General features: G+C 40.8%; 1 protein-coding gene across 5 annotated transcripts in view; it reads left to right on the forward strand.

Moving 5' to 3' along the window:
• Positions 1 to 4,776: 4,776 nt before the first annotated feature.
• Positions 4,777 to 20,509, forward strand: part of STAB2 (stabilin 2) — a 79,975-nt gene continuing 64,242 nt past the window's right edge. For all 5 annotated transcript variants that reach the window (XM_068142265.1, XM_068142267.1, XM_068142266.1 and 2 more), the window contains exons 1-9: positions 4,777 to 5,061; positions 7,905 to 8,038; positions 8,760 to 8,875; positions 12,262 to 12,347; positions 13,755 to 13,824; positions 15,961 to 16,056; positions 16,355 to 16,480; positions 18,941 to 19,137; positions 19,411 to 19,544. In XM_068142265.1, coding sequence (XP_067998366.1) covers positions 4,978 to 5,061; positions 7,905 to 8,038; positions 8,760 to 8,875; positions 12,262 to 12,347; positions 13,755 to 13,824; positions 15,961 to 16,056; positions 16,355 to 16,480; positions 18,941 to 19,137; positions 19,411 to 19,544 — 1,043 coding nt within the window. In that variant the 5' untranslated portion in view covers positions 4,777 to 4,977. The remainder of the gene's footprint in view (positions 5,062 to 7,904; positions 8,039 to 8,759; positions 8,876 to 12,261; positions 12,348 to 13,754; positions 13,825 to 15,960; positions 16,057 to 16,354; positions 16,481 to 18,940; positions 19,138 to 19,410; positions 19,545 to 20,509) is intronic.

Genomic DNA, 20,509 nt, shown 5'->3' on the forward strand with positions numbered 1-20,509 from the left:
AGTCTTATAGCACCCCCACCTATTACATTGTCCAAGTTAGCACCGTGTATGCTACTCTCCTCCTGTCTCCCTCGCACAGCCCTCTCGGCTCTGGCCTCAGCTAGAATGCCTTTTGTTTACAATTTCACCAGCTGAAAGACTCTTTTGAGAACAAAAAAAAAAAAAAAAGGAGAGATTGAGGAAAGAAAGAAAGCTGAAGAGGCCACTATGAGGATCTAATCTATGGCTAAGACCACCCCTTGACTGGCAGTCTGCATTGCCATCAGCTGTATGCATCATGAACTCATTCGGGTTTAGATCAGCTGTCTGTGCCTTCTCCCTCATTAACATTGATAAAAGCGATGGCCTCTGCCGGGCGTGAGGCATTCCTCAGCATACCAGCTGCAGCTCTATCTTCATGCATCCTCTGGGCTTGGAGAATTAATTAGTTCTGATAGTCACCATGTTTCAAAATGATGGCTGTCATAACCCCACAGATAAAATTACACACCCCTAGAATTTTCCACATTGCCCATTCAGACTCTCCATAGGCCACCGTTGGCTTCCTCAGATGTATGGCACTGGAAAGATTTAACTTGCCAACTCTTTTTTATAAATCTCTTTGTTATGCTCCAATTAAGTCTGTGTTAATCAAAGGCAGTATTTCCCAAATATTCCCCCCCCTTTCCCCAAGCCTCCTCCTAGGCAACTTGATGGTTTGTGCCCCCCTTCCTCCCACCTACAATTAGCATTCAGACATTTCTCTTGGCAGAGCCTAAGCTTCCCTCCCCCTAGGAAGCTTTCTTCTTCTGAGCACATTTTATCTTTTTCTACCCCTCTGCAAGGTGCTTTAGCCAGTTTCTAAACAAAGAGCAAAGTGACTTTCCTCAGACATGTGGAGCCTCAAACTGTATTCAAACACCCCCAGGACAGTTTTCCTGCTGGGACTAGCTCAGAAACAGAAGCCACATACAGTAAAAAAACAGTTATTCATTTGTTTTCTGTTGCTTACTTTCAAATTACTAACTGAGGATATTAAATTTAGCTCAAGACTGCCCTCACCCTCAACACTCTCTAAGATCTCACTAATGAAGCTGATTCCCTGGGAGAGAGCTTAGCTGCAAGCAGGGTGTGATGTACCAGAAAAGCAGTACCAGATTTTATTATGCCAAGTTCTTAAATGTTCAAACTGCAATTTCTGCTAAAAAAAATGCTCCTATTTCTTTCTTATTTCCTCCTCTAAAATGATGCTTTTGTCATAGGATTGCTTGTGAAATGGCTGAGATTTGTACGAATTTCTGAGAGGTCACCATATGCTGTTCAGCCATCTCTAGTTGAGAGAACGTCGTGTTCAGAAATTTCAAGGGAATGATATACAATAATCAGGGTTTTTTTTAATGCAAAAAACGATGCAGTTATCAAAACCACATAGAGGAACATGAGTTCTGAAACCATATATCTGTATCTCCACTGTTTACTTATTCACTTTTAAAATTACCTCATGCTCCAGACACCTTTCTCTGAGGAAGAACCACTAGCTTATTGTAATGCTGAAACAAGCTGCAGCACAAACCACCATTCGCAAAAACAGCTACAGAAATTGACCATCACATTTTCTTGGGTTGGTTGACATTCTCAGCACAGAAACAGAAGCAGCAACTTTGAAGAGAGAGGGTAGGTGGATGAAGAATGTAGAAAAACATCCAGCTTACATCTACTTAAAATAGGAGCATCCAGTCCAGGAATGCGATAGCGGAGCAGAGGAAGGCTGTGATGCACACAAGTGTATGGCACAGCACATGGTATTTGTAGCATTACAGCACACACAGTGACTCCTACTACTAAATCTTTTTCATTGAGCTGCTTGCAACCTGAAAGTTTCCAGAAGTACAGAGGTGACTAGTAGCAGAAATAAGCATCTAAGTAGCAGGGATATACACAGGGAGGCTTTGCAAAGCCTCTCCATGTCAAACTGATCCCAGCTTTCAGTTGTTTTTGTGCTCACAGGCATTGTTACTCCCACGGTCCTTGATGTCAGTTCCCTCACCTCTACCAACATTATTTAAAAAAACTAAAAGAATCCAAGGGGACCAACTTTATAAGTACATTTGCATTTTGATACTTCCCATCTAAGGCTTCCAAAATATCCACCTTTTTTTTTTTTTTAGGAACCAATGAGAACCAAGACCTCTCCACCACTCCAGGTGGACACAGAAAGAGGCACAGCGCAAAGCTAAAATAAAACATCCTGCTAAAGCCAAAAATAACAGTCAGAGTAAGAAATGCAAGTTCACAAAGGTCTCAGATGAGCTGTATAAGCAGCAAGATAAGGTGAATGTGACAGCTTGCCACCATGACCTTCAAGAAGAACAGTCCCAGAAACACATGGGCTGGATAGCCAGTACAGGATATAAACACACCCAGCGCAGGAGCTGGAGGATGGCCAAGACAAAAGTCAGCACATATGCAGTGATACACAGGGTAGCACACTGACAGGTGAAATTCCCACTGGGGATCCCAGAGGCGTGCAGACTCCTTGATGCATTGCAACCCAGGGAAGTGGCAGGGGAGGGGGAGGAAGGGTGAAGATTCCAGGCTGCTGATACCATCACCATCATGCTTCTAAAAGCAAAGGGCAAAATCTGATAGTCAGGGCTTCCTGCCCATGCTGACTGCACACCAGCACCTGACATCAGTGACTGCCCCATACCTCAGGCACTGGCTAGACCACCAAGGGAGTCTATACCTGAGCAAGGTGATATGCCAGGTCCCTAGCTGGCCAACAGACACACTGCCACACTGCACATGATGCTTTGAGCACTGTGATGTCTCCTTCCCACTCCCTACATCCCCAGAGAGCCCTGTCCCAAGTGCCAAGGGACATACTAGATTGTCTTTCTGTTCATAGCTGGGCAAGAGCTCACCAGACAGAGTTAATGTTAGGGCCTGGCACAGTCTGTTTTTAACCTCAGAAAATGAGGAAAAGTCCTGTCACCAAAATGAGCAAAGGGTGGTCCAGTCCCTCCCGGGCAGGGAAAGCAGTCATCCTGGTGGTTAGTGGGGAAGCCACATTCCAAAGGGAGAGGAAGGAAAAATAAAAAAGGTTTACTTTACACAAATGCCTATACGGGAGGTAACAGCAGATAACAAGAGAGCTGATGTGTGTTGCTTTTTATCTCAATCTACAGCACAGGAAAGGGACATGCTTGATTTACAGCTCCTTTCATCACTGCACTGCACTTGCCACTGCGGTGGCAACAGGCAAGAAACCCAGCCCGCCCCTAGCTGCTGCTGTAGAAGCTGTCAGCTCCTGCCATCATGCACACAGGGACCAGGCATACATGTTTTGCACAGGTAGTGCAGACCATGCCCAGACAGCCATCCTGCACACACCTGCAGAAAAGGGAGGCTAAGATTCATTCCCAAACAGCCAATAGAGGACAGGATGTGGACACTGGCTGCCATCACAGGGGAGAAGACATTCTCTGGAATTCTGCTGTTCTGGAGAAAAACAATCCACCAGGCAGATTGCACGTTATATTCAAAACCAAAGCAACATGGAATGCCTTGACCTCAGAAAACAGCACTTCTCAGGACCATACATATCGTCAGCATGTGCATCATAACCCCTGGTTGCTATCTTATCTGCAGAAACAAGAAATTATTTATGTTCCTCATTGTATAGCAGAAAGTAATAGGATCTAATGAGGGCACAGGAAACATCTTACCCTGACATCTCCTACCAGCAGTGTTACAGTATTCAAAGCATATAATAAAAGGAGAGGAATTTGTGTATTATATGTGTACCACCAATGAGTTTAAAAAAAAACAAACCAATATGGAATTCCAGATGATAGATTACAACTGCATCACATATTGCTTTCATGGTCAAAAGGGGAATGCAACACCTAGCCAGGACTACAAATGTGAATCTGGAAGGAAGTGTTATGCTAACAACCACTGTGGACTCTGCAAAAACCTAACCTAGCATCAAGGCACAACTTTGCATTCGGGCACCCTTGTGGAGTGCTTTCAAATGACTGAAAAATTGTTCTGTTAGGGGTCCAAAGTGAAGTTGGAAAAGGGGAGGCCACCAAATTATAGATGATCCTTGAGATCCTTTCCAACCTGGTATTCTATGAAACATGAAAGAGGCTGTGCTTACACAAATGACCAGAGCCGCTGCAAAAAGTAGTGCTAGAAACCAGCTGAAACCAACTCTGAGAAGAAAATAAATAGTCTTAATTTTAGCAACTTAAAATGTTTGCCTGCTCATCCTTCCTCATCAAATCCAAGAAACACAGCTGAGTTAAGTGTCCTCTGCTTAGCTCCAGGAAATAAGTTAAAATCATTTAACAAAAATAGCAAAATAATGTCTAAAAGCAAAAAAAAAATAATCCACAATACTTTTTATCAGGCTAGCCAAAGAAGGAAGATGTTCTTTTGGCCTCCTGAGATATAGCTGGTAGTATTTCTCCCAGAACCACATTCAGGAGTCCCACCCTTACATTATTGGAGCTGATAAGACAACTTCCAGAGATTCTTCGCTCTGCCTTAGATTGTTTGAATAAATGTAATGATAAGAAGCACAGCAGCTACTCCAGTCCCCTATCCATGCCCACCTAAAACAACAAAAAAACCCCATCTTCTGTCATAACAGTTCAGTGTCCTTGGTTTTGTGCTGTCAACAGCTTCAGAGAAAGGGATAAATGAGCAAAGCCCTGTCAGGATATCCTGTCATTCAGTTAGGAAAGGTTTATTCAGCACTGTAGTGAAAACTTCCAGCAAATACTCTGTGTTTTGGAATTTTTCCTGCCTGCAGGCAAGCTTCACATGCTGTATCCTTCACTCATTTTCCTTGAGGAAGAAAAGAGTCCTGTTAAACTCTTTGCCTAAGGATGCAGGAGAAATAGCATCTCTAACAAGCAATCAGTCCACGTCAGAATTTTAGTTCTCATGTCCAGTGGGCTCTGAAGGAAAATAGCTGCATTCTTCACAATGGAAAAAAATCCAGCTGTTCTACTATTTTTGGCTTTTTTGGCTGCAGTGAAAATATGTTTGATGTCACAAGTCCCAGATGAGGTAAGACACAGCTTTTTATTTGAGTAATGAATTATTATGTGTCTGTATCACACTGTAGGGATGGGGACTGATTCACTGTTACAGAGAGAATAGCTATCACATACAGAGAATACTTATCTTGTAGAATAAAACCCCACTTTAACAATCACTGATGCATGTGACACTGAATTATAAGTAAAGAGCTCTGTAATTCTGTCCTCTGAAATAGCAGAGCTGCGTCTGTTTATTCCACATGAGAATTTGGCTCCACATGAGAATTTGGCTCAATGAATGTGTTATGAGCACTCCAAATAGGCTCTAAAAAGTGCAAACGTGGCAAAAACAATTAAAGAAAAGCAACAGAAACTCTGATAAATCAGAAGATGAAAGCAGTAATTTTTCCATAACAGAAATTATCTGCTCTACTAACCACAAGAAGGAAAAGCTATTTCAGATAGGTGAGAAGAGAGGGATAGGGGGGGAAAAAATCTAAGGAATTGAGATATTGGAAGTGATTGTATGAAATTAGAAATTTGAGAAATTGAAGAAAAATACTGGTGGTACTTTTTGTCATTACAAATCCTATGGATTCCACAAAATCTGCTTTTGCCACCTAATAAAGAGGCAGGAAGTGCTGGGATAGGAATCTGAAGCAGGAGCTCAAGAGCGAGACGTTCACTCATTTAAACCATACTCAACATGAAGTTTTAAATTACTGTGGTCTGGAAGCAGGGAGCAGAATAAACAACTTGTAGAAGAGGAGACAAAAGTACAGTGAACAACTAGGGAGGGAAAACCACTTGTGGAAAAAAGGAAAGAACAGGGGGTTGGGGGAGAGAGAGCCACTAACAAATAATCTTTTTGTTATTTTCCCTAACCACAAAGAGGGAAAATGAGGAAATGAGAGAAAGTGGAAATAACCCCACTAATCTAAAAGAAAGGGGTTTGTAGCTGGTGGTAAGGAAAGCATATAACTTGGTTTTGTTCCAAAACTGAAATTTTCTGGGGTGCCATTTCAACGGCAACTTACGCACTGAGAGGATTTCAGCCACTCCTATCAACAGGTTTTTTTCCCACTTCTGAACCTCAATATGCTACAAGCCCAGCAGTTTAGCCCAAGCACCTGCCAGGAGCAGGGCTTCAGCAGTGCATTTGTTTAAAGACTCAGAAAACTCAGCCAACACTGAGTTTATGGTTATTCAACACTAAGAGTACTGATCTGATTTAGTGGGAGTGTACATAGGAGTTAAGGTGTCCACAGTTTGCTCTGTGCTGTTCCTGCACTGGTGCGTGAGTTTAGGATGGGCTGTTAAGGTGGCAGACTGGTGTTGAGCATTAGGGTTTTGAAAGGCTCGAATTGTTCAAACCCCCTTGCGCTGGTGCCTCATGAACTGGTTTTGAATGGGAAGCAAGGCTCAGAGATGCTTTGGTTTGAGTTTGTGGGAACCACCTTAGATCTGAAGCCAGAAAAGCCAAGCCCCTACACACATACACACACAGTGGGCAGGTACAATTATTCAGCAGAAACATTATTTGCTCATATTTGCTTAATAATGGATTCAGACCTTGCCTTAATTGACTATTCAACTGCTTAACTGAAATCCCATTCAGAGAGCTAATTTCAATTCTATTGTGTCAGACAGGAAGTCTCTCATGGTCAATACTGCTTGAGTTAAAACTACCTAAATGGATCCATACTTAGAGCACATCAGATAAATGGTTATCGTGGAATAGAAAATGGAGCACTTCACAGTGCTTCCTCTCCAAGAATGATGATCACATTTATTACATTTAGCTTTTTTAAAGATTATATTTTGCATGAGATAATTTCTCACTGTTTTTCCAGCCCCTACCATTCTGCAATTTGTGAATTGTGAAATTATTTCTACAAATCCTCACCAGAAAGAAAGAAGATGAAGCCAATATGTAGAGTTCAGCAAAGACTTTTTGCTTTAAAATAGGTCAACTGTTTTAGTAGCAGGAAACAGACATTATTTTTGGTATATAGACATTTTCAAATCAAAACTGTGACAATACCCTAAGCCTTTTCTCCTTTTTGCCACCTTCTCAATCATTAGATTTGCATTCTTGAAGCTGCGACCTCAACAGGAAAGGGCAAAAACCCCTGGCATTTGAGCTAGAGAACTATGACCAGGTTTCCCAGACTAGGCTGGTTCCATCTGTGGATTTCTCTAGGTTAAAAAAAAAAACAGGAGGCTGCTCCTCTCAGAGTATTCTGGTGAAGTCAAGCCCACAACTTCTATGTAGCAATTTTGAATGCAAAGATAGATGCCATTGATGGCCAGCTGTACTACCAGCTGTAGTCCTTTAGCTCAGTAGGGTGGCACAGACAACATGAAATCTGCTTTTGACAGGAACAAAAGCTTGTGATGTGCTCCGTGTACACAAATCCAAGAGCAACTTCCTTCACATCTACGTTTAGCTTTTGCCACTGAATGGAGAAAGTACTTGTCTGCACTTGTCTTTCTCCATCCTGCTCTGGGATTGCAAGGCAACTTCAGAACTAACACTTTGTAAGCTCACACTCTTTAGGTAACCTGGCTTTTAAGTCTGCTGAATTTAGCATTTTCTGATGAAGCATTCTTAGGAGAAATATGGCGCTTAGAAGGGTTTATTCTGCAGTGGTTGCACATATTTTGTGCAGACAAAACACTGCAATGTCCTAATACGTGGTCTATTCCCTAGTTTAGCTCCAGAGCAGGGAGCTCCAGCTGAACAGGGTAGAGTTTATGAGGACAGCAAAGCTGAGTTAAATGTGCCATTTTTCAGTAATGTCACTGGGGGCAGCGATAAACCAACTCAGAATTTTTTCCTTCGTTTTAATTCTTCTTCTTTGATTACAGATTAAGAAGTATTGTGATCAAAAGCTGATCATTCGAATGAAAACTGAATGTGTACCTTGCTCTTTAAACTTCAAAACCCAGTGCCCTGCTGGTTACACCAAAGTGACCAATAGGACTGGGATACCAGACTGCAGGTATCTCTACCTTCAGAGTTTTCCTCTATAAATATTGTTCTCCATGAAGTAGAAAATGTTAATTCATATTACAAATGCTCTACTCCATGCTATTCTCTTATCATTTACCGTTGCCTTAGCCAATTCCAGTACTCAAGCTTTGGCCAGAGTACTTCAAGCCTAATGTTAATCAGCACATTTATATATCATTCATCTAATATATTGTCATATAAATAACAGATTCTCAAACTGCCATATAGGGGAGGTGTGGGGTGAAGGGCAAAAAGAAATATCTCAAAACAAATTTTAAACCTTGCCTTTCAAATTTAAAAGAAATATATAACTCCATGACAATACTTCAGGGAATATGTAGCTATTGTGAGCTTACTTAGCATTTAATGAACCTTGATGTTAAATCATTTCAAAAATACTAATTAAAAACTTAGAGAAAACTGCTGTATTTAGGTTGTAGAAATGAAAAAGAAAAAGAAAATGAAAATAAAAGAAATTAAAAAGACACCAAACCTATAAATCTACAATGCAGAAGAAACAGCTCTAAGTATCTTATTAGACCTTGATGTGTAACATAGGTTTTAATGAAGAAAAAAAAAAAGCAAGATCAATACAACTAAGCGTAAAGAGATCTTCTCTGGAACTGAAAAGATAAGGTTAAGAATGTCACTTTTCCCTACAGAAGGCTTTTAATTACTTTAAAGCAGCTCTTAAACCTTCTTTTCCTCAGGTATTATCTAGAAATTAAAACACACACACTTTCTTTCCCGGGATGTCGGCATCATTGTACGAAGGAGTTTGAACAACCTGAGTGCTGCCAGGGCCACTGGGGCCCAGACTGCATGGGTAAGCTCTAGTTTGGTTTGTTTGATAAAGAAAAAAACAATTAAAGTCAACCACTGATTTGTCTTCTCTCCACAAATTATTGCCATGAGAAGTCTGAGCCTCAAATTTTATTGTAGGAGTAGAAGTAAACAGAAGGTTTCAGTCAAAACTCAGAAGATTTGAGATGAGCATATATTCAAAGCTTCACTTAAAATGAAAATTTCATAGAAAAAAAAAAATAAATAAATCAAGGAACCCCCTTGGTTTTGAGATTCTCAAGACAATCATCTCAAACTCAATGCCTGAAAAATTGCTTTTCATTCTGGAGGATCTTCACGATAGATTATAAAACATAACATTTTCAAGCCATAGGCTAAAATGCTTCATTTTAGGTCAAAAATACCCTCACCTGATTCTGAAATATTTCCCAATCTCTTCAACTCTATTTTTTTGATGCAAACCTCAACTTGAAATGGTCTTTCCCTCCAAGTTTTTTGAGCCTCCACTGAATGATAAAGGCCATTCCTGAACCAGGGGGTAATCGGGACTACTCCTCACACTGTACCTTCCTCAGCAAAAGCTTTTCAGCATCACAAGTGCACCAAACCCCAGGCTACTGAACTGGGTATCAAGATCCACAAAGGATATTTCCCTACCCAAAGAGAGCATTCCCTCCTTTATTTAAAGGGGTCAAGGTATGGTTCAATATCTGTGATATTCTTTTAACCACAAAATAAATGTGTAAGTTATTTTAGCAGGGCTCAAGCTATGATTTAAATACCAATAATTTATCTACTTAAGCAAAATAGTAAAAAACACAACTAAGAAAAGAGGTGTGCTAATAGCTGAGTGTGTCATGTGTAGTCCCATCTTCTTCTGAAGACAGCTACTTGTGTAGTGATTTACTAGTTTTCCACTAAATGTAGCCTAAGTACCTGGTAGGAGGAAGGCAAAACTACATGTGGTTGCCATCCCATGCTTCAGGGTGCTCTGGAAAGCAAGAGGAGGAGCATCAGTATTTCCAGAGAGGAGCAGAGCTCACTGCCTCTGAGCTAGAGCCTTGCCTGAACTGCTACATGAGGCTAGAGGCAAGAAAGACATCTCTTCCTTCAGACAAACTTTCCTGCCCCAAAAAGCAAAGAGTCAAGGTCTCAGCATTGTTACTGCTGCCACTAGGAAGAAGAAAATAAGTTCTTTACACTAACAATATAAGCATATATAACATACCTCAAAATGTTTGGAGAAAGCCAGCTCTTCCTGAGGCCAGGGAAAAATCCTTGACTGGAGGCTTACTTCTCATTTAACAGCTGATGGCAATGACAAAATTAGGTCTTAACTATCACTCTGACTTCCTTAAATGATAGCACATGCTGAAACAAACAGTGTGAATGAATGCTGATTTGTCCCTTCTCCTTTCCACACAGTGCCCCAAGCCAACAAGTTGCGCACCCATCCCTCTATAAAAAGACATCAAGGGAAAAGGGAATAGTACAGGGGGGAAAAGGTCCAGGGGAAAAGAGCACAGCATTTTAACACTGTCAGTACAGTGTGATCACAGATACCAAAACTGATGGAGCTCAGATGCCCCACATGTGTAACAGATGGGCTTAATGGGAGGTACTCCCGACCCCTGAGAAAATATTTGCATGGCTCCAAAGAAAAGACTGAGTACCAGCTGAAAGGTGTACACTATGGGCAACTGAGTAGAAAGCACTGTACGAATAATAGGGGGAAAGAGGTGAAAGAGAAAAAGAATACCAAGAGAAATGATAATAAAATTAATTCTACCAAATTATAGGTCCAAAATGTATCTTTCCAAGTTCTACTCACTGCTTCAGCCTGTAGGAAGTCAGGCAAAGAGAAGTAATCCAAGATACTACATTTGAAAATACTTGGGAAGCACTGAATTAAATTCTATGAGGAGAAAAAACAAGGCCAACAGATTTAAGCTGTTTTAGCCTAGACATAAAGATTTGGTACCACCTGTAAGAGTAAGCACTGCCTCCTGCAGCTCCACCACGTATGAGATAAACTGCACTAAAAGTTTCATCTTTAAATTACAGGGGTTTCAGGAGCTTTACTCAGATCAAACAGACCTCACAGACTCAGCATTAAGGGATAAATTAAGAAATATTAACAGACTGGTATATTGCCAAAGCCTTCACTAAAATTAGGTGTGTGTGTGTCTATACACACATACATCCACTTAATTGCCCATCATTCTGTCCAAATAAAATTCATTTCCATTTCTGCATCACTTAAACACTCTAAACCAGGATTAAGTTAGTCAGAAGGAGCATAAATCCAGTGCTGCCCATCCCTACCCACACAGAACTGAGACTCTTTGTAAGCAATAAATCTACCAGTAAGATGCATCAGAGAACCTATGAGGGCAGTAGGAGTTTGATACATTTAGATACCACCTGCATCAGGATTATGTTACCTAATGGGAACTCCAATTACAGGAAGGAATGGCTTATGGAAAGGAGTTAATAAATCATTACCCTAGAGAGGTTGCATATCTATAAAAAATAAGGGTGTGCTTAGAGGCAGAAAGACCTGACAGAGGAATCTAAGAGTCACTGTAACATTTCTTATAGGTAACTGTGCATTTCTTATAGGTAACCTATCAGTAAAAGTTTGAAAATGGCCCTCAAAAATTAAACTCTCTTGACCTGGTAATAGAGTCATTGTTTCTTATTCTCTCCTTCTGGTTGAGGTTTTTAGTCAGACTCTTGTCTCACCTGGTATATCACTGCCTGTAATCATAGATTTAGTGCCAGAGCATCTGAAAAGGATGGCACATCTTTGGCACATCAGTTTCACTAGTGGCCATAGCACAGTAGACAGAAGTGGGTTATGAAATAAGCAAATTTCAGTTTCCTAGATGATATGAATGAAATATCAGTCTTACAGGAAGTAGTAGGGGAAAGAAAAAAACTTCCTACATAAAGCAAATACAGTTTGTGTGAAAAAGAAGAAAACTTATTTTTACTTAAACACAGCTTCAAATACAATTCTGCCATCAAATTTTCCATCAGTCAGGGTGATACTAGAACACAGAAGCAGCAGTCAGGTAAACCACTTCTACAAAAAAAGAAAAAGATAATAGTTCAGAGTGTCTGCAGATAGTGGAGGACCATCAGGGACAAAAATCAATATGGACCTTTAGGATAAGAAAAGTATTTGGGGGGCAATCCTGTGATTAGTGATTACAGTCACTAACTTAAGTTCCCAAATTAGAGAGGGTGATAGTCTCTGTTCTAGCTGAGATTCTAGTGATGAGATTCCAGCAGCTGTCATTCGAAGCCCATGTCCACAGTCTCTGAGGCTGTTACCTCTGATGTACAAGTGGATCATAAGGGGCAGAGCGAGCTGACTGATGGTTTATACGTTGTCATTTCTAGCCTGTCCAGGAGGAGCTGCGTCACCATGCAACAGGAGAGGACGCTGCTCCCAGGGTATAAATGGGAATGGAACGTGCGCTTGTCAGGTACATCCTTTCTTTTAAACTAAAACAAAACAAGCAAACATAAACAAATAAACAAAACCCACATAAATTCTTCTAAGGAGCAATGCAAACTCCATTGTATAAATGCATTTGTAAAAGAATTTCAGAAGCAGCAGAGATGACCTATTTGGAGTCTTTTTTTTTTTTCCCCCCTTTTTTCTTGGATTGCACTAATCCTTACACTGCTCTTTCTACAGATTTGAGCATGCCAGCAGGAGCAGGGAAGTCATTGTGCCCCTGTACTCAGCACTGGTTAGGCCACACCTTGAGTACTCTGTCCATTTCCGGGCCCCTCAGTTTAAGTAGGACATTGAGACACTTGAACACGTCCAGAGAAGGGCAACGAGGCTGGGGAGAGACCTTGAGCACAAGCCCTATGAGGAGAGGCTGAGGGAGCTGGGATTGTTTAGCCTGGAGAAGAAGAGGCTCAGGGGAGATCTCATTGCTCTCTACAACTATCCGAAGGGTAGTTGTAGCTAGGAAGGGGTTGGTCTCTTCTCTCTAGCAACCAGCACCGGAACAAGAGGACACAGTCTCAAGCTGCACCAGGGGAAGTTTAGGCTCGAGGTGAGGAGAAAGTTCTTCACTGAGAGTCTCGTTAGCCATTGGAATGTGCTGCCCAGGGAGGTGGTGGAGTCACCATCCCTGGAGGTGTTCAAGAGGGGATTGGATGTGGCATTTGGTGCCGTGGTTTAGTCATGAAGTCTGTGGTGACAGGCTGACCTTGATGATCTTTGAGGTCTCTTCCAACCTTGGTGATACTGTGATTGGTTGAGATTTTTTAAAAGTTCTGTGTTGCCTTCCTGAAACAGGTGCTTTAATTTCCTCTGGTTTTTAGGATGTGCTATTACTTATGACTTTGTGCCCTATTTAGAAAGCACTTATATTTGAGACTGTGTTCTCCGTATAACCTTCTTTTTGCAAAGGATGCAACATGCAGCGCTTAATAACGTCAACCAAAAAGTTTTCTCGAAAGAACAACTCCAGTCTTTTCTACTTCTCCCTCTACTGGTCAATATTCTCATTACACCAAAAGCCCGGCTGAGAAGATGTTAGAAAGAGACTAAAGGAAAAGTAGTCAGAAAATGAAACCTAGAATTGTAAGAATGTGATTTGTGCCTTGGGATTGGTTACTGTTCTTATTGCTGACTTGATATTCGAAACATCTGATTTGAAGTGTAAGATGTAAAGATGGGGGTGGGGAGGGGGAGTGTTGAAAATCATTCAAAAGACAATGTTTTCTACATTGCAGTAGTAATTTCTGATTTGCTGAAGGAAGTTTTCATGCTATTTTCTTTTGGCAGCCCTTTCCAGGCTGCTAAGCACGTATCTTTCTGTACAGAGATAGATGAGAAAATTAAGTTTTGATTTCCATTCTGTAATTCACAGGAAGGCTTTGGTGGGACAGCCTGTGAAAAATGTGCTGCAGATAATTTGTTTGGTCCTTACTGCACATCAGGTAAGTTTGAGCTGTCTTTATTGAAGTGGGGGAAAGAAGGTGAGTGAAAGTTGTATTCAGATACTAAGTAATCACAGTGAAATGGGCAGAGTGTCTAAGGGCTTCCCATCAAGAGGTGTTGTCTGCTTCAGGGAAGAAAATAGGAAAAGAAAATAAACAGCTAGTCAGTTCCTCGCTGGCAGTAGGCTGAATTCAATTCAGGACTCTACAGAGTCTCAGTGTACTGCTACAAAAATGTCAAATAAAGTAAGGTTTAGAATCATCTGTGTTTTCCTCCAGGTATGCCTCCCTCTTAGCCAGTTATGTCATTCACCTTTCACTCTAAATTATGGAATTGCATTTATTTGATCTAAATACAGGAGTTGTTATGGTACTTAAAACATTGGGTGGGAACATAACAAATTTCCAGCAATTCACAGTGATTTGGTATGGTTTTTAAATACATCATCAAATTGCACCATCTGTATTCAAGCATGTGGCATTTCATTCCGTGTATCTGACTAAAAAAAAAAGCATTTTCAATCCAGTCAAAAATCTTTCTAGCTTAGTATCCCACACTGGAGGCTAAAAACTAATAACTAGGGAAGGAATAGAAGCAGCCAGAGACTGCCTTTAAGTGGCTGTGTTAAAAGACTCCTCCTGGATCCATCCTCCATGAATTCCACCTTGTCTCTAAGTCAAATTCAGTTGTGCTCGCCACAGTATTCTGTGCCATGCATATGTAACACAGCTATACATATTTGTGTAATATTTTCCAGTTTTGCCTGTTTGTTTTAGTGATTTCTAGTATTTATTTACCTACCCTGGCTGAACATTAAACTGGCAAAACAGAAAATTGCCTGAAAAATACACTAAGAAAAATCTCTTAAGTGTTAATAGTTGTTTATGTCTAAATAAAACTCCTTTTTTTTCCCCTTCATGAGCTACCTAAAGTTGTTCCTACCAAAGAGTCACAAATGGTCTTTATTTAAGTTATCCATGTTGGCTTTCTACACCAGTCCCACATAACTGCTGACTCAAAGGCCCTTTTTCCACTGTCCACTGGATGCCAGTGTTGATACACAGAAATGTAACTCAGCCAACATTTGCAGGAAAATAGGGTGCCCGAATTAATTCAACTTCTTAAATGTAATTCTTTTCCAATAAGCTGCCAGAGGAATCAGCTACATAGGAATTTAAGCAACATTTTGCACTTCAGTTTTCTGACATTTGAGCTCCTCCAAGTTCTTCTAAGCACCTGTAAATATTGTGCGTTTGTGACTAACTGCTTTTCAGCAATGCCTTAGACATTCCTGGGTTTTATATTAGGACTACAAACACAGGTAGAACGCTACCAATTAATTAGTGCAGGTGATTTGCATGATTACACACAATGTAAAGGGAAGAGGGTACTCTACTGCATCTTAAACATGAACTAAGCAATACAGCTCTGCTCACCTTAGAAGCTTTTCCAAGGGTAACTGCAAAGGGCCTTTTTTAAAAAGTACCATTACCATAACTGAAACACTTTTAATTTTAATGCTTTTTATGGGTCCTTAGGGCTTCAAAATCCACTGATAGTTGCCTAGACTCTGAATACAGCATCTTGTGCTCATATTACAAGGCTTACAACCAGAAATGACAGGATATAGGAACAGGTCTAGAAAATAGCCTGAGACCTACACAGTGATTAATTATTCCCTTAACTAAACAAAATCTGTGTAGGGGGAGGAAAAAAAAAATCACAAAACTCATGTCTTGTGGAGGTGGCTGGGAAACAAAACTCAAGCAAGAAATAGTAATTTGCTAAGAGGTATAAAAATGGTCTATATTACACATTATACTCAATTTTGGCTCAAGATTCTATGTCAAATTTTACAAGTTTTATGGTATTAGCAGCTAGTTAGTTTTGTGCTTATAGTGTGTGTCCTGAAGATTTTCAGGCCCCAGGCTATGAATAGCCTGCAGAAATCCAAATGTTAATTTGCTGATGTATTTAGCTGTAGGTGTTGATCTTCCCGTTTTGGAAGCCTACAAATTCAGGTTTTGCCAAAGCTGTTGGTCAGAATGCTATTTGCTATGGGTAACCATTAACAATGTCTTTTGACACCATTATTATTCAGTAGAACAAATCAATCTCTCCATCTCTCCATCTAGTTTGTGATTGCATTCATGGAGTATGCAACAGTGGAATTACAGGGGACGGAAGATGCATTTGCTTGTCTGGATACAAAGGAGTAAGGTGTGATCAGCGTAAGTAGATTGCTTTTCATATACAATACATTCAACACTTCTGACACAGGCTTATTAAGGGTGAGTGTAAAAGTAGTCTCAGGTTAGTTACTCTAGAGCAACAAAACACAATGAATTTCAAACCCTTTGTGTGAGCTTTCATAGCCATCATCACTGCTTCAACTGCCAGAAAAATGACAACAGCAATGGTATTGATGGTCCCTAGATCAGGCATACTCTGAACTAGTTTACTAATGAGCACAATGCCTCCTGGCACAGTGTGCAAACACAGCTTAACATTTCACCCTCTGTCCCTCAGCAATAGCTGAATGTGAGGCCTTGCAGTGTCCTGCAAACTCCAGATGTACTGCCTCAGGTGAGAATGGAAGACAACTGCAATGCACGTGTCTGCCCAACTACCATGGGGATGGCACACAATGTGAACGTGAGTAATTTTCATGTCCATTGAGTTATTTTTATTCAACATCATTAGTATTATAATTTAGATACTGAGTGTGCTTTTGAACCAAATCGCACCGTCTAATCATTCTTGGATTCATATCCCAAAGCAGTCTCGGATGCACAAACTAGATTCCTTCAGGATGGAACTAAACTCTAATGCATGCTTCAGAAGCCAAGCAGAACCCCTATTGAGATATATTGCAAAAAGACCAGTCCATGCAACCAGACAAAAGCTAGTAAGACCCCCCAAAATACAGTGTCGATAGGTGGGTCTTCAGCATTTACAAATCCCTTCCTATCACATCCCCCTACCTGAAGTTCAACCTCATCATTTGCTTCCATAAAAATCAATAACAGCAACCAAGGATTCATATTTATTGAATATCCATCATGTGGCAGCTCAGCTTCGTCACTAAACATAAACTCTTCAGACAATAAAGATTATTTTAGCCTTCCTGTTTTTCATTAAACAAAAGTAATAGCATCTCAGTTAGAGGTAAATGTCTACCTTAACGTTGTTTTTTATAGAATAGAATAGACTAGAATAGAATAGACTAGACTAGACTAGAATAAAATAGAATAGGACTAAACTAGGTTGGAAGAGACCTTCAAGATCATTGTGTCCAACCCATCATCCAACACCACCTAATCAAATAAACCATGCAACCAAGCACCCTATCAAGTCTCCTCCTAAACATCTCCAATGATGGCAACTCCACCACCTCCTCTTGTCTTTGAATGTTCAAATTAACTATATTACAAGAGCCTAGATTTGTGGTCTACAACTACCTGAAGGGAGGCTGTAGACAGGTGGGAGTTGGTCTCTTCTCCCAGGCAACCAGCGCCAGAACAAGAGGACACAGTCTCAAGCTGCACCAGGGGAGGTTTAGGCTGGATGTTAGGAAGAAGTTCTTCATAGAAAAAGTGATTGGCCATTGGAATGGGCTGCCCAGGGAGGTGGTGGAGTCACCATTGCTGGAGGTGTTCAGGAAGAGACTGGATGGGGTGTTTGGTGCCATGGTTAGTTGATTAGATAGTGTTGGGTAATAGGTTGGACTCGATGATCTCAAAGGCCTCTTCCAACATGGTTACTGCTATTCTATTTTATTTTTGTTTCCTCTGCTTTCACTGTCTCTTCCTTCTAGACCAGTTGTAATAAAGAAAACAGTTGAACCTGTTGCTGGAAGCACTATTTAGTAAATATTATCTTTGATCAGGTCACAAACACAATACTTGTTATCCTGCCTTGGAATACTTACATTAAATCTTCCTGATCCTAACTACAGTGTCATCCTCTCTGAACAGGCTTCATCATCCAATAGCAAGTCCTCAGAAAGTCATTCCTCTGGGAATGGGAGGTTCTTCTAGTAGGCAGCATAAGCAGAGAAATTATATCAACCAGCAGAGAAAGAAGATGCTGGAGTCCTTGGGAAGTGTATTGGTTCAGCCTTCATGAGTGTTGGTCCCCTGCCCCAGTACCCTTAGATACTGGGGTCACTAGTTAAGCTCATGTGTTTTATGTTGGACTGGCTGGGAAGCAGAGGACAAGCAGCTCTAGTGCAGCTAAGTATGTAAGTGAGGATAGTAGTAATTGCCTCAGACCAAGCCTGGAGGTAGCATTACTTATGGTTGATTTGAGCATGTGAACGTGTGTGTGAATGATTTTACAATGGAACAGAAGGGAAGGCTCGAAAGAGCAAAGCTGAGGATTGCCATCTCTCACAGTCCCAGATGAGGAGGAAGAAAAAGAGGAGGAGAGGGGAAGACAGGTGAGCCTGGGGTCTGCCACCTTCTAGATATAATATGTGCTTGACCATATCTTAAGCCAGACATAAACATATGAGAAACAGCTCTCCAAACACCGCTGCGTTTGTAACAATGATATGGCCAAAAAATAAGTTCACGGAAATAACTAGTCAGCACCCAGTCCTGTCTTGAAACTACAGCAGAGTGGATGACTCTAGTAAAGTACTTGCTGGCCAGTTTTCTACATAGCTGAATGGATGACATTATGGTTTAATTACCGGAAAGAAAGCAGTGAAGGTCTCTTGTATTAAGAAATATTTTCCAACTGATGTAACACATGCTTAAAGCTTGCACGGCCCTCGTAACACCTACCTGATCTTCTCTAGTTAAAATCTACCAGAGAGCAAGGAAATAGTTTGGATGTGTTAATGAGCACATTACATGTTTAATCTGTTTATAACTCAATTTGCCAAGTTAAGAGATCATTTCTGTTCAAAAGAAAACAGTTGGTTTCTACGTTAATATAAACACATTCCTCCCTTCTGTCTTCACGCTGCCACAATGCTTTGGACCTGGATATTATGAGAAGTTTAGTCTGCTTAGGCTTTGTCTGGCACAGAGGCACTCTGGCAAATCCTCATCTTCAGTTTGAGAACTGAGGGCAATAATTCACTTATTTCGTTTATCTTTTCACAAGCTATCAACCCATGCTTCAAAAAGGTCTGTGATCCTAACGCCGACTGCATTTACCTGGGACCCAATCAGCACAAATGTACCTGTCAAGAAGGTTACAGAGGGGACGGTCAAGTCTGCTTACCCATAGACCCCTGCCAAGCAACATATGGGAATTGCCCTGCACAGTCCACTATTTGCATATATGATGGTCCAGGAAAGGTTGGTGTTGAACAGGTGCCCCAGCTATATCTTAAGTCAGCTGCCTAGGAAGGTTAATGCTCTCTCTCCAAAAAGAAGCCATGAGAGTTGGTAGTTTCTTTGAGTGGATAAAACCTAGAAGGAATTTGTCTAAATATGGATACGTTTCATACTTGCATATGGACTCACCAGGCAATTAACTAAGGCTCACCATCTCTAGACTCTAAGTCTAGAAAGTATGCTGAAATCCACAATTTGGGTCTAATTTTTCTGTGCTCTCTCTTTCTAATTTAGTCCCACTGTGAATGCAAGGAGCATTACACAAACTTTGTACCTGGTAAAGGATGCAGCATGACAGACATCTGTGAGACAAACAACACCTGCCATAAAAAAGCTAAATGCTCGACGGTTGCACCAGGACAGATTACGTGAGTCTTCTTTGCTTGTTGGAGCCTTCACCCAAATTATCCTGCCTCCCCCTAGAAAAGAGGCTGCTAAAACAAATGCAATGTGTTAACACCTCCTGAAGTTACCACTAATGTTTTGGGTTTTTTTATCAAGGACAAACTCCAAGATTTAATGAGGTTAGGGTCAACCAACTAGCCTAGTGTTTGATTTCATCAGTCCAATTGCTAATACCTGCCAAATTTTATTTTTATAGCACTCAGAGGTCATTCTACCCCATAAATAAGAAGGCTGGAGACCTCTTTTCTATTCCTCAGAGCAAGCAGTGTCGTCTGGCTCACAGCTAAAATCTTCTTCCTAAACAGTGTAACTGCTTCTTGGCAGAGGTCCCTGGCACACACTATCCTTTCAGCTGTGCCTGGCAAAATGCTATTTGGTGTGGGCCAGAAACACACCAGGCAGCACACTAAAAATTAATCAGCATTAATTATCATAGTACAGTGCTGGAGCCCTGTCTCTTTTTAGTATGCTAGTATACTAGTATTAGAGAGTCTGGCCTCCATGCTGTGAAAGCAACAGCAGAGTCCTCAAAATCTCAGGACAAAAACATGGGAAACTGTAAAACCTCTGGTAGGTTTTTCTCCTGTACAGAGCTTTGCTGCACAGATGTTAGGAGGAAAGTCAGTTTTAACACTAAACTTCACAAAGCTAACTTAAACCAAACTGTAGCCCAGTAACAATTACTACTAGGCTTAAAGAGGTGTCCCCAAAATGTTAGCATTCAGGAGTTGGAAGTTTGAATGTGAAAGAAAAGAGAGGACATTAGGTTTAAGTTGGGAACAAATGATTTATGATATAGATCTATACAGACAGAAAGTGTTCAAGCAGGAGAGTGTTCACATTGCCTGTTTGTTTCTTTTTTCTGTTAAACTATTCTTCAGCTCCTTTGAAGACTTTTTTGTCTTCTCTGCTCAGAAGTGGAAGGGAC

The sequence above is a fragment of the Melanerpes formicivorus genome, unplaced genomic scaffold, assembly GCF_026170545.1.
Source record: "Melanerpes formicivorus ecotype bairdi unplaced genomic scaffold, bMelFor1.0.p_v2 SCAF_8, whole genome shotgun sequence".
NCBI classification, from domain to species: Eukaryota; Metazoa; Chordata; class Aves; order Piciformes; family Picidae; genus Melanerpes; species Melanerpes formicivorus.